A 14,405-nucleotide genomic window follows, 5' to 3' on the forward strand; every position below is an offset into this window, starting at 1 on the left:
CAAACATAGGAACAACTCACCCACAGTGCCAGGATTCAAGCTCAGCTTGTTTTTCCGCATCCATTTCACCACTGCGTCCCGGCAGTGGTCCATCCAGGGACTTTGCAGCCTCTCCTGATTCAGATGTTATGGAGAAATAGAACTGAGTGTCATCTGCATACTGAGGACATCTAACCCCAAAACTCCTAATGACTGCTCCCAATGGCTTCATGTAGATATTAAATAGCACTGGAGTGTAATAGTTCCATATAACACCGGTCCTGAAAGACCTACATTGACTCTCAGTACGGTTCCAAGCACAATTCGAAGTGTTGGTGCTGACCTTTAAAGCCCTAAATGGTCTTGGCCCAGTATACCTGAAGGGGCATCTCCACCCCCATCCTTCAGCCCAGACCCTGAGGTCCAGTGCCAAGGGCCTTCTGGCGGTTCCCTCACTGTGAGGTCACAGGGAACCAGGCAGAGGGCCTTCTCAGTAGTGGCGCCTGCCCTGTGGAATGAGCTCCCTTCAGATATCAAGGAAACAAACAACTATCTGACTTTTAGAAGACATCTGAAGGCAGTCCTGTTTAGGGAAGTTTTTTATGTTTGATGTGTTATCGTGTTTTTAATAATCTGTTGGGAGCCATATAAGTAATAAATTAATAATAATAATAATAATAATAATAATAATAATAATAATAATAATTTATCCCCTGCAGCACCCCATAAAGTAGCCACCAGGGCCCAAAAGCCACTCTTCTACTGCTACACTCTAGACGTGGTCCTGAAGGTAGCATTGGAAGCACTGTCATACCGTGGCCCCAATTCCCATTCCCCAGAGTTGGTTCAAGAGGATGTCATGGTCTATGGTCTCAAACACCAATGACTGATCCAGAAGCTGGAACAAGGTCATAATCCCCTTGTCCCACTCTCTGCAAAAAGGTCATTCATCAGTTTGACCGAAACGGTGGCCAGGTCTGAACCCAGATTGGAATGGATCTAAATAATCTTTGTCCTCCAAGAATGCTTGGGGCTGCCCCACCACGGTCCTCTCCACCCCCAGCCCTAAAAGGGGCTTGTGGCAGTTGGTTGCCACACCCCCTGCCCCCACCTGCCTTGCCACACCCCCTGGTCCTGGGACTCCTCATGAGGGAGCTGTCCCTGAAGGAAGAACTGTGAGGGCCTCCTTCCACTTGCCTTGCTCTACCCTCTAGTCTCTGCTTCTCAATGTGTATTGTATTATTTTATGTACTGTGGCTTGCCACTGTTTTATTGATTATAGTTTAGATATTTATTGTAACTGTTGAGTGGATTTCTGCTTAACTTTTATATGTTGATATTATTATTTTATACTATTCTAAAGAATGTTGAATGTTACCTTTTTGATGTAGGTTGCCTATTTTAAAGTTGTTTTATCACATTTTTGTATTGCATTAGATTGTTATAAGATGCACATTTTTTGTTTCTTCAGCTTGTAAACCGCCTTGAGTATTGTAAGATAGAAAGACGGTATACAAATTAAAAATGATGATGATGGGCCAACTGCGTTGCAGGGGGTTAGACTAGAGGACCCTGGGGTCCCTTCAAACTCTACAGTTCTATGGTTCTATGGACAGGGGACTAGGGGGCATGTGGTCGGACACATTTCCTTGACTATATCAGCTGATTGCATAAGGTGAAACTGACCCTGCAAAACATCCTCGATAACAGCACTGCATACCGTATTGGCCTGAATATAAGACCCGCTTCAGGGTGGTAGTGCTGGGAAGCGGGTGCACCCAGTTCCGAATATAAGCCACACTTGAACTTTTCACAGTTGGAATTTGGAAACAAAAAGTGTGGCTTATATTTGGGCCAATATGATATTTCAAGTGCAGAGTCAAGATCACTTCAGCAAGTGCAGAATCAAGATCACTCCAAAGCTGAGTGACTTAATCCTCAAAGTGTGCAGCCAGTTGGTCACAGTGGGTCTTTGGGGGATCCACAGGTTCCTCCCCTACACAACACATTCCTTCACATGCTGCTTGTGAGCTTTCAGAGGGATATCACTGGCTGCTGTTGGATACAATGCATTCGTGCAAACAGCCCCATAGAAAAGATTCCCATCTGCCTTGCACTTTATACGCTATTGATTGCCTGCAGAATTGAATTTGGGCATTCTCAGATCGTGCCCGGAGGTGTAGCGGTGTTAGTCTCTTGCAGCAAAAACAGCAAAGAGTTTTCTGGTGACTGGATAGCTCAGTTGGTAAGAGCGTGGTGCTGGTCACACCAAGGTTGCAGGTTCAGTCCCACTATGGGATAGCTGCATATTCCGGCATTGCAGAGGTTTGGACCATATGATCCTCAGAGTCCCTTCCATCTCTACTATTCTATGACTCTAACTTAAAGTATAGCGTTTATTATTATTATTTTTACTGCTCAATTTCCACATAACAAATTATCAAACCATACAGTTCTCTACATAATTTTCCCCTTCCCCCCCTCCCTCCCCACCATGGACTTCCCTCAGCTCCTCTCCCTATTTTGCTGCACATATTTTCTCTGCGTATTATAAAATTATATATACCCTTACATATCTGTCCTTCATGTTATCAACGATAAATTTGTGTATGTTTACTCAAAACCTGCCAAGGAGTCCAGTTCATTTTGTTGTGTTTTTAAATAATTTGTGTAAAGTTCCCATTCCTCCTTGAAGTCACAGTATAGCATTTATAATGTCATATACCTTTGCAGACTGAAGTTCATCAAATTCATGAAGTGTCATTGAGTTGCATGGTTTGTTGGGGAGAGGTGGACCTGTAAATAGTGAGGTCGGAAGCAAAATGGTGATGATGATGCTATCGGCCAGGACAATTTGCAAAAAATAATTACTCGCATGATTTCTCAAATCATGAAAAAGTTGGAGTTTGTTGTTTTTTACAGAGAAGGTTGATACAGTAGTGGAACAAGTTAACAGCTCCGCATATCAAACAAAAGAAACAGATCTTGAAAAATAAGTAGAAGAAAACAAGTTTGAATGGGTCTTTCATAGTCTTTAATCAGACAGTGCATCCTTTGGATAGTATGACTGCACCCTCTAGTGGGAGCAAAAGTACTATATAAAATGCAACTGCACACTTGAAAAAGAGAGAGCTGAATCTTTTTTCAATAATAGTCTGAGTATGCTCCAGTGACTACAAATGTAGTATTAAGTCAGATGAACCAGTCTCATTCCTAAACCACAGAGCTCACGTAGCCTTGTGTAGGATCATGCCGTTCAGTTAATTGATTGGCAGAGCAATCTGAATTGCCTTGCACTAGTCTGGTTTTGTATGGGATGTTAGGGGAGGAAGAGTACCAGTGCTGAATTAGTGTGTTGCCGGATAAGACCAGTATTTTGTGAGAATCCCAGCAACAGGGTATTCTGAACACTTTCCATTGATGGACAGCAACGTACTTTCTGCTCAAACCTGATTTATAGTACAATGAAGGGAGGTTAGATAGCAATCACAGTTACGAAGCCAGCGTTTTTATTGCTTTATTCATTGGAATCCTCAGTTCTTGCTCTTTTTTCTTTAGATACTTTAAATGTTAGTGTACAGGACCTGGAAGTCATACTTGATTGATGTTTTCCAACCCCTCACTTGTATCTAGGTGGAAATGACTGTGGACCACCCCCAAGAAGAGACCGTGAAGAACTTGCAAAATTACCAGGCAAACCATCCTATTCCCATGGGGAAGAAGTAGTCTACAACTGCCGGCCTGGATATATAAAACTTGGGCGCCTTAGATTTCAGTGCAATGATGGAGAATGGGTGCAATCTGTACCACACGTGGAATGCAGAAGTAAGTAAAAGCATAACTTTGCAGAATTCAGAATCACAGGCAATTGAAATATTTTGAGCAGTTAATTTTTCTCTCTCTGTGATAATCATTGGGATGACTCGTTTTTTTTAGCATTCTAACAGAGACCACAAGGTTCTATTTCAGTTTGTAGGCACTATCTCCTTTTTTTGTTTGACATTTGGATTCCATTATTTGTTTCCACTCAGAGAGGTGGAGAAATATTATCATTTTCCTTTTTAACTGAAAGCTGAATACTGCCTGCAATACTTCTCTTCCCCTTCTTCTTTCGTGATCACTCATAGCCAAGTAAGATTGTCTTCCATAAACACGGTTTTAAAAGTGAGTCCGTAAGTGACTGTGGAGGCCAGTTCTGGATCCACATGTCCTTCCACAGTGGGGACATAGGTTTCCGGGTGGGAGCTGATCACAGTGAGGGTTTGCCAAGCGTGCCTTCCTCTTAATGCATTTCTCTCTTTCATCCTGAGTTCAAGCATCTTCAAAGTCCATGACACCTTTTATAAAGGCTGTTCTCCAATTGGAGTGCTTGCAGGCCAGTGTTTCCCAGTTGTCAGTGTTTATACTACATTTTTTTAGATTTGCCTTGAGAGAGTCTTCGAACCTCTTTTGTTGACCACCAGCATTACGCTTTCCATTTTTAAGTTCGGAATAGAGTTGTTGCTTTGGAAGTTGATATTCAGGTATCTGCACAACATGCCCAGTCCAACCAAGTTGATGTTGAAGAATCATTGCACACACAAACACGGACACACACGGAAGCTGAGGGCCAAATACAATGTTATGAAGAAAAGTTGTTTGCCACCACAAACAGCTCCGTATCTCCCTGGTTATGACTTCTTAAAGAAGGTGCTTGAAGCAACTTAAGACTTCCACCCCAATCTTTCTACGAGAGGCACCTGGTGAATCAGAGCAGGAGTGTGGGAATTTTGAGCTCAGTGATGTTGCATGCCTTCTATTTCTTCATGGAGAGACAAGGAGATGCAAGGCTGTTCTTCACAAACTCATATATTCCTCCTAACTTTGCATGGTTCTCAAATGCCATGTTTTTCTAACCAGAAGTGTTATAATGCATTACATTTCACTTTTTTTAATTTCCAGAAAAGCCATGCGGACATCCTGGAGATATTCAGTCTGGCTCTTTTGATATTGTTAATGAAAACGAATTTGTTTTTGGTGCTCGTGTTGTGTATCGATGTGATGATGGGTAAGTCTCCCCTCCCCTTCAGATATTTAATCATGGTAGTATTTTTAGGACAGCTGCTTTATGATTAAAAACTCTACTGATTTAAAAAACTCATTTTTTAAAAAAATAGAACACCAGGTATATATTATATGCTTAAATGGGTGGTTGTACTTGGGTAGTGCTGGGGTGCCTGACTGCTCTTGGGCTAAGGCACCCATTTCACCGCAAGGTATTTCTGTTAGGATATCTGCCAGCCATATCAGGAGAAACTGGCCACTCTCCAGGCTCCCGGCACGATCTCCTGGTGACCTCCCTGTCTGCATTCCCGGCAGATGCAGGCAAGGTCGCGATCAGCGATCCTCCGCAACGTGAGAAGAACACACCGCTCTTCCCCCCCCCCCCCAGGCAGGGGGAAAGAGAGATAGACAGAAATGTATTTACATGCCTTTATTTCTGTCTTTGCAGCATTACAGAGAAACACGTCCTCTCTCATCAGACACCATCAGTAGAGAGACAAAACTCCGCCTTCTACACTTCCTGTACACGTCATATATCACTCTGATCTATTTCCGGTGCTTTGCACTGAAATAAGACTCTCCCTCTGCTCCCACGGAACAGTTCCAACATTCCCATTATGTTTTGCTTTCAAGCCACCTGCTGCTCGCGGTCACAGTGCATCCATATCGTAACAATTTCAGGCAGAACAAAACAAGTGGCTGCAAATTATTTTTGTCAACTTTGCCTGGTGTGCACGCTGTAGCTGTTCCTGAATATTCGTGTCATCCCTAGAAACAACCAGAAAATGCTCTTTCTTTTCCAGAAGCCTCATCATGTTTCAAAGTAATATTACAGAAGCTGATCCACTCATGTAATTCTATAGTTTTAAAAAAATTCAGTTTATTTTTTAAAAATCTTCCAGGTACAAGATGCTCAGTCATACAAATTACCGTGATTGCCGTGCGGATGGATGGAGCAATGATGTCCCTCATTGTGAAGGTAAGTGGACCTTCAGAGATCTTGACTGAAATTCAGAGTACATCGGAATTGTCTAAGGTTCTATAAGGTAAAAAGGTAAAGGGACCCCTGACCATTAGGTCCAGTCGTGACCGACTCGGGTTGCAGCGCTCATCTCGCTTTATTGGCCGAGGGAGCCGGCGTACAGCTTCCGGGTCATGTGGCCAGCATGACTAAGCCACTTCTGGCGAACCAGAGCACCGCACGGAAACGCCATTTACCTTCCCGCTGGAGCGGTACCTATTTATCTACTTGCACTTTGACGTGCTTTCGAACTGCTAGGTGGGCAGGAGCAGGGACCGAGCGACGGGAGCTCACCCCGTCGCGGAGATTCAAACCGCCAACCTTCTGATCAGCAAGTCCTAGGCTCTGTGGTTTAACCCACAGTGCCACCCGCATCCCCATTCTCTAAGGTAGCTTCCACCAATTCTTTTATTTCCTTTCTCCTTTGTTTTGAAGGCTGGGGAACTCAGAGGAGCTTTCCAGGGTGCTGCAATCCTCTGTGTATATCTGGATGTTCTTTCTATGTGTGCAGGGGGACTGATTCTGAGCCTTTGTCCTTTAATTGTTTTACTTGAAGCTCTTTTACTTGAAGCTCTTTTGTTCGCACAGCTCCCAGGATTCCGTAGTGTTATCAGTTTGTGGGTGCCAGACCACCATAATCTCCAAGCTGAGCAAGTGTTAGAATTCAATGAAGGCTTGGGATGTTGAAACTGGGTGCCAGACTCATGTGTATTAGGCTGTATGCTAGGCACTTCTAATCCCCTGGAATCAGCAAGTGTTAAAAGCTAGTTAAATTCAGCTAGCCTCCTGTGTTGAGATGGGCCATTAAGACAACAAAAGTCAAAGGAACTCATTGTGAGATGGCAAATGGTTGGGGCCTCTCCCTCAAAAGATAAAGCCACAGAGCTTAGGTTAGAAAGGTTAGAGTTAGGTGTTATATGACGGAGAAGCAGAAAAGCAGGAGGGAGAGCACAATATTTGATGCCTGTTTGAATCCAAAGTTGTAATCTATAAACCATAGATTACAAAACAGCGCAGTCACCCCTGTGTCCCATTCCCAAATTGTGAGAATCTATGAATATTGGTCTACTTTTTTGTGGAGGAATAGTTTCTTCTTTGCTAATGGAAACATTGACATAGCTAGCAATTCATACTGTAGAGATTGAAGATTTACTGGTTTTAAAAGGAATCTTTGGCTGCTGCGATAGCCAACGCTTTGGCTATAGATTGTATGTTATGGCCAATGGCAAATAAAAGAAAAACTGAACAGAAAATCTTGTGTGTATTAAATCCACACACAGCCAGGTTTAATTTTGATTGATCTGCTCAATAATTCAATCTGGGCCGGGCTTCCTGTTTCCTATGTGCCAAGGGATAGATGCCTGTCCCAACACAGTGGAGAGAGACAGACGGAAATAGTCAGAAAATGATGGGGGAATTGCATTTTCTGCATTCCTTGTCAGTTGATAAATAGTACACTTGAATATCTCCTGTCGAGTACAGTCATACCTTGGATCGCAAATGCCCTGGAACTCTCCTGAACACCACAAACCCAGAAGTGTTTGTTCCAGTTTGCGAACGTTCTTTTGGAACCTGAACATCCGACGGAGCTTACGGGGCTTCTGATTGGCTGCAGGAACTTCCTGCAACCAATCAGAAGCTGTGATTTGGTTTTTGAATGTTTTGAAAGCTGAATGGACTTCCGGAATGGCTCCCGTTCCACTTCCAAGGTACGACTGTATTATGGTTGTAGTAATTCTGCTACGCATTTTCTACTGTTTTTCTCGATCACCTTCAAAAAATATCTTGCTAAACTTTGCATGACGTTGTTATTTGTTTTATAGTGACGAAGTGTTTCCCAGTAAAAGCACCAGAAAATGGAAGAATCCTTATGACTGGAGTACAAGACTTAGACCAGGAATTTCTGTTTGGCCAGGTGTTACGATTTGAATGCTCTGGAAGTTTCAAAATCCAGGGGTCCGAACAAATCTTTTGCACAGCTCATGGAAACTGGAGTGACGATGTACCAAGATGTGTAGGTTAGTTGGGAGGAGGGGATAAATTGAACAATCAAAAGCAGCAGAAGATATGTTGAAGCTCAGTGCTTAAAACCTCTTTTGCATGCCAAAAATTATCACCAAAGAGTTTGTATAAAATAATAGGGCTGTTCGTTTAAAATTAGATCCATCAATTCCATACCCTCCAACATTTCTCTGATGAAAATAGGGATGTTCCGTTGCATAATGTTAATTTTACTATTTATACCCCACATATCTTATTGGGTTGTCCCAGACACTCTGGGCAGCTTCCAACATATATAAAAACTTAATAACATTTTAAAAACTATACAGGATTACCTAAATATGGCTCGGGGGTCAGATAACTCCATACCCTCCAACATTTCTCTGATGAAAATAAGGACATCCTAAGGAAAAGTGGGACATTCCAGGATCAACTCAGACACCAGGACAGCTTCTCTAAATCAGGGACATCCCTGGAAAATAGGAACATCCCTGGGAAATAGGGTCTGCAGTTCTCCTTAGCTTTACCTAACTAAATCAACAATTTAATGAATCTTTGAATTTATTGATGGTGTGTTAACATGTGTCCCTTATCACATGTGATGTTCATGTGTACATGTGCCATCAATGGAAGCATGTCTTTCAATACTTGGGGGTCAGAAGATGGTTCACCATGGGGACATTTTCTTTTTTACAGTAACAGGGGGAGATTGGCAGTAGAGGTACAAAACCAAGGCTTATACATACTTATCACAGAACAATAAGCAAGTGTGCAACTGCCTATAACTATAACCACAGAGCAGAGCCTGGAGAGAAAGAGAGGGAGGTGGGGAAAGCTACTGGCACATTATAAAGCAAGAAGAGGTTGCTAGGAATCTGGCACACTGTAATAGAGACCTAGATTTCATGGAACAACCCTGACATGTAAATTAAAAGGATTTTGTACATGCATAGGTTCCTTTGAGCCTGACATGGTGTGGTTTCCAAAGCAAGCACCTTGGATTCTCCTGAACCTTCTCAGATAATTGAAAAATAGCTTTAAAGGGGAGGTGTGAGGCTTCCTGTCCTCTCTAGGTACCTGAGTAGAATGGAAGTAAATGACAAAGATGGAGGAGAGGCAAGGGTAAAAGGTAGAGAAAGAGGTGAGGGGAAAGCTGAACCGGGCTGGAGCAATCTTGATGAGGTCCCATAAAGACTGAATGAAGATTGAACAATGGGGACACTCTTAAATGCTTTATTTCCTTAAAAGGTGGGGGGATGTTATTTGACACAACAGGCAAGCCATCTACAAAAATGAGGTAGGGTATTTTAAGCTTCCTGCCACAGGTACTTTAAGAAGCTGCTTGAGCACATCGTTCTCAGCCATTGGTGCTGAGTGAAAAAGTAAGAGATGAGTGTTGTTGTTTAGTCTTTTAGTCGTGTCCGACTCTTTGTGACCCCATGGACCAGAGCACGCCAGGCACTCCTGTCTTCCACTGCCTCCCGCAGTTTGGTCAAACTCATGCTGGTAGCTTTGAGAACACTATCCAACCATCTCGTCCTCTGTTGTCCCCTTCTCCTTGTGCCCTCCATCTTTCCCAACAGAGATGAGTACTTTGTGCAAATTGGATAGAGTACCTCTGCCATCCAGAGTATCATGTTCAAACCTGGGGATGGGGCAACTAGCCTTTCCAGATGCTGGCTTGTAGAGACAGTGTTTTTGGAAAGGCCATTTTTGTTCTCACCTGGGCTAATGAATGGCCAAATATTGGATTGTGGCCAGGCACAGAAGCAATCCAGTGTAGAGCAAGGCATTTTCACGCATCCAAAATCCTTAGGCAATGAGGGCAAACACAATTCCAGCAGGAGAGGAGAGGTCATGGCTCACTTCCTTTGTTGTGCTTCTATGACATAGGCATTCACTTTTTGAGGAAACGAGTCGCGATGCTCAAGGGAAATGCTTGGGATGATAGGGAGGCAGTGCTATCACTGCCAGTTAGAGAAGAAAGGGGAAGGTCAAGGCAATGAGGAGCTCAGCACAGTGCAGTGGCAGTGGCAGTGCTGGAATGACTCTGCCACTGCACCTGTCACACAACTCCCCACTGCCTTGCCCCCGACTCTTGGTAGTTGGCAGCAATATATGATATTGGGTAGCCCAGGTGAGCAGTGCCAAACCACCCACACCAGCCGACCAGCCACAACTGTGTGTGTGTGTGAGGGAGAGAGGGAGAGAATACACACACACACACATATATATAGTGACAAATTGTCAGCAAATGTTGGCAAACATTGTATGGCAGTTTGCCTAATATACACATTTTTGCAAAGCCATTTCCCTCTACATATTGCATTTTTGTATGCTATTTTCCAAATATGTATGTATTTTAATCCACACAGTACCCTAGCATATGCACCTTTCTGCACATCAGTTGGCCAGAGATCTGCATTGCAAAATTCAGAGCAGTGAGAATTTCGAAGGATGACTATGTTTTGGTTTCTGAATTTTTTTTTGCGAAGGCAAATAACATTCACGTTCAAATACAGATTCAGATTCAAATATTGATAGGATCAATTCATATTTAAGCAGCTAGGAGAGGTTGTTAAAAGAGAAAAAAGTGGTGTGTCACTGTGACGCCTAAAGATTCTTTCAACACATAGCAAACATATGGAAGCTGTTGAGAATATTTTATGTCACTGGGCTTGAATCTAGTTCACTCCTGAATGAGAATTATGACTTCAGTTCTGCATTTATCCTGCTCTTGTGCATGATTACGTGACTCCTTCTGAGTTCTGGCGCCTTAGAAATGGAAATACAGTGAATTGTTCATGGAAGGAACTTTTTAGAAACATTGAATTACATTTCTTTTTGTTACAAGTTAACACCTCGTTTCCTAATACGGAAATTTTGTTTGTATTTTGCGATAGAAATTACTTGCCAAGAAGAAAACATTGATCATGGATATATACTAAACCCAAAGAAACTTTACAAAGAGGGGGACCGAGTGCACTTCTCATGTTCTAATGGGTACAAGCATGCTGAGAGATCGGATGCTACATGCACTCGGAATGGGTGGAGTTCAAGACTTGCGTGCATAGGTTTGTATGTTTCCAGTTCCTAGAGCTGTCGTCGTTTCAGTGTAACCCGGTGCATGCTTACTTTGAAGTAAGCCCACTCTGTTGCACAGCTCTCTGAGGGAATTGTAAGTGGATTGGATTAGATGATTTAAAATAGATCAGAACGTTGTACTTGGTGAATCAGGACAATGATTTTTACACCTTTAAAACTATGCCATTTTGTGTTTTATACCGGTATTTATTTACTCATCACTCACATATTGCATATAGGAGGGAATGCTCCTTCTACAAAGGCACTTATTATGATGATGATGATGATGATGATGATGATGATGATGATGATGAATTTATATACTACCCAATAATCCAGAGGTTTCAGGGTGGTTCACAAAAAATATCTATGATAGCAGAAAGGGAAGAGAGGAAGATCTAGAATGGCAGTGGCATGTTGCAGCACTGTGCTTAGATTATTTTAAAGTGAATAATAGTTTGGTGATCCAAGAACAGAATACGTGTGCTTTTGTTCCTTTTCATCTGGTGGCTATGGTCATAGGAGCAAAGGAAGCTGCCTTATCCCCATCTAGCTCAGTCTGGCTCTACATGGTTTCAAGACAGGGGTCTGTCCCAGCCTGATCTTCAGACACTGCCTGGGACTTCTGCATGAGCTTTGACACACACACACACACACACACACACACACGCGCCGATTCAGAAACTGACTGATTTAAAAATACATATTGTTAATCAAGTAAGTTTCCTTTAGCAAGTTCTGCTGATTCTGGTTTTGCAATCTTTTGCTAAGATGTTTAGATGTGAATTTTAATCTGTTCTTATTATACTGTTATTTTATCTTTTTGAAAGTTTAAAGTTATTATTATTGTTTACTTTCTTTTTTGCAAATTTACTTGGGTTTTTCAAATTAAATTTTACAATAACATACAATATAGAAACAAGATTCCACAGAATCTAACCCTAGCCCTAACCCTAACCCTAACCCTAACCCTAACCCTCATCTCCTTTGTGGGTCCTATTGCTAGTCCTTTCCTCCTGCATCTTTTATAATAATCCAAATCTTTTGCATCTCCATTATGTCCAAAATTTACCATTAAACTGCAAGTGTTATTCCAACCTAACAATTTTAGCTGTTTACAATGGTTTTTAAGATATAAATTTCCCCCATTCCTTATTAAGACTTTGGCCTTTGAAAATATTGCTTTTCTAACATTGAAAAATTTATTAATATTTCATAAACCGCTTTGAAGTTTGTTTTTAACAAATAATAAATACGTTCTCATACCAATGTACTGAATTATATCTAGCCAAGGAAAGACTTTGTTGCGTGATCTGTTGTTGACCAAGTGTCCTCCTTGTATTCCTCCATAGAAATTGTCTGTTCCCAACCCCAAGTAGAAAATGGCGACTACCATCCTAAGGAGAGTTACTATGAATATCAAGACACAATCGAAACAGAGTGTGAGCCTGGGTATCAGCTTCAGAACCGCCAATCCACTTCCACGTGTACAGAGACAGGGTGGTCTCCTCCTCCGATATGTATTCGTAAGTAGCTTTCTCTTTGCAGTTTCAAAACATGAACAACTAGCATTCAATGCATCCAACTTTGTAGTTTATGAATTATATGTCCATCACGATGATAATTGAGGTGTGTGTGCAGGGAGAGCCATGAACCTCTACCTATTGCTCTATGACTGGAGGTGAGGGGCTGTGCATGGAGGCACATGGGGTCCCTTGGATGGAGGCTGGGTTATTCACAGTCAGAGTAAGGGGTCAGATTTTTGCCCAATGAAATGTTGTTCCCAAGTACAAAGTTTTATTGCCGTCATTCACAAATATATCGGACGAAATAATACTAATGATAATAATTTATTATTTATACCCCGCCCATCTGGCTGAGTTTCCCCAGCCACTCTGGGCGGCTCCCAATCAAGTATTAAAAACAATACAGCGTTAAATATTAAAAACTTCTCTGAACAGGGCTGCCTTCAGATGTCTTTTAAAGATAGGATTGCTACTTATTTCCTTCACATCTGAAGGGAGGGTATTCCACAGGGTGGGTGCCACTACCGAGAAGGCCCTCTGTCTGGTTCCCTGTAACCTTGCTTCTCACAATGAGAACTGCCAGAAGGCCCTTGGCGCTGGATCTCAGTGTCCAGGCTGGATGATGAGGGTGGAGACGCTCCTTCAGGTATACAGAAATAGGGATGCAGGCACATCCGACTAAATGTCTGCATAGGCTCGAGCTTTTTGCAAAGATTTGGTTTCAATGCTTGCTAAAATATTGGAGTCCCTGCACCATTACCCTATGTCCTTGTTCTAAGGGCCAAAAGCTTATCTTTGGGCTGGAGAAGACTGTGGTCTTCAAGCCCCAGCAAACTGTCTTTCCCCAGCTCTGACTGTTCCTGGCAGCAAACGTGGGTCTGGGGACCACCTGCATCTTCTGCCACAGTCATCTATTTCTGTTTTCATACACAGACCAAAGAGGGAAACCCAGATAATATTCAGACACTGATACACATGAGCCAAATGTGCATCCTCAATTAAACCAGCCAGCCCAAGGAAAATTGCAAGTGGAACATCCTGATTTATTTATGTTTGGCTTAACCTTTTTCTCATCTTCTCCAAAGCAAAGAACTGTGGCTATATTCGGATTGAGAATGGACAACTATCTGATTCCTATGAATACTATCCAAACTACTATTTTCCAAGAAGGGTGGGACAAACAGTTGACTATCGTTGCCGTGATGGTTTTCTACCAAGAAATAAAGAAACATGGGGTAGAAGTTCATGCACCAAACTTGGCTGGAATCCAGAACCAAAATGCTTCAGTAAGTTAACATTTCCCTTGCATTCTCAACTTTGATCAGAAATGGAAACGACCATGCCCAAACACAAAATATGCCTCTTCCAAAAGATGTGGAAGGAAAATGTGTAACGTGGTTAAACAGTGAGTAATCAGAGTGAAAAATTTTAAAATTTAATATGAAAATGTCTTCATATGACACCAAAAATATAATAAGCTGAGTACCAGGTTGACCCATTTGGTAGTGGCGATAGTGTTCTATAAATATGGGGGGGGGGGCTGATGGAAAAGCTTTCTGTGTGATCACCATCCCCTGATATCAGTGGAAGATCTTGGCATTTGGGCAGGCGGCTATGGACGTAGGGGTGGGTTGGATCATCTTAATCTCTCATCCTTGTGATCGCCACACAAGTACATTATAAGTCCCTTCTATCAAATGCCTGTGTAATATTTTAAGACAAAATCCTAAATATACGCCTATTCTTTAAGT

The 14,405-nt window shown here is 42.2% G+C and overlaps 1 protein-coding gene across 3 annotated transcripts in view; it reads left to right on the forward strand.

The window, feature by feature from the left end:
* The window catches only part of CFH (complement factor H), a 46,039-nt gene that overhangs the window by 5,407 nt on the left and 26,227 nt on the right, over window positions 1–14,405 (forward strand). For all 3 annotated transcript variants that reach the window (XM_077928343.1, XM_077928342.1, XM_077928341.1), the window contains exons 2-8: window positions 3,613–3,804; window positions 4,921–5,026; window positions 5,925–6,001; window positions 7,867–8,061; window positions 10,948–11,118; window positions 12,481–12,654; window positions 13,740–13,940. In XM_077928343.1, the coding sequence (XP_077784469.1) occupies window positions 3,613–3,804; window positions 4,921–5,026; window positions 5,925–6,001; window positions 7,867–8,061; window positions 10,948–11,118; window positions 12,481–12,654; window positions 13,740–13,940 (1,116 nt within the window). The remainder of the gene's footprint in view (window positions 1–3,612; window positions 3,805–4,920; window positions 5,027–5,924; window positions 6,002–7,866; window positions 8,062–10,947; window positions 11,119–12,480; window positions 12,655–13,739; window positions 13,941–14,405) is intronic.

This window comes from Podarcis muralis, chromosome 5 (assembly GCF_964188315.1).
Source record: "Podarcis muralis chromosome 5, rPodMur119.hap1.1, whole genome shotgun sequence".
NCBI lineage: Eukaryota > Metazoa > Chordata > Lepidosauria > Squamata > Lacertidae > Podarcis > Podarcis muralis.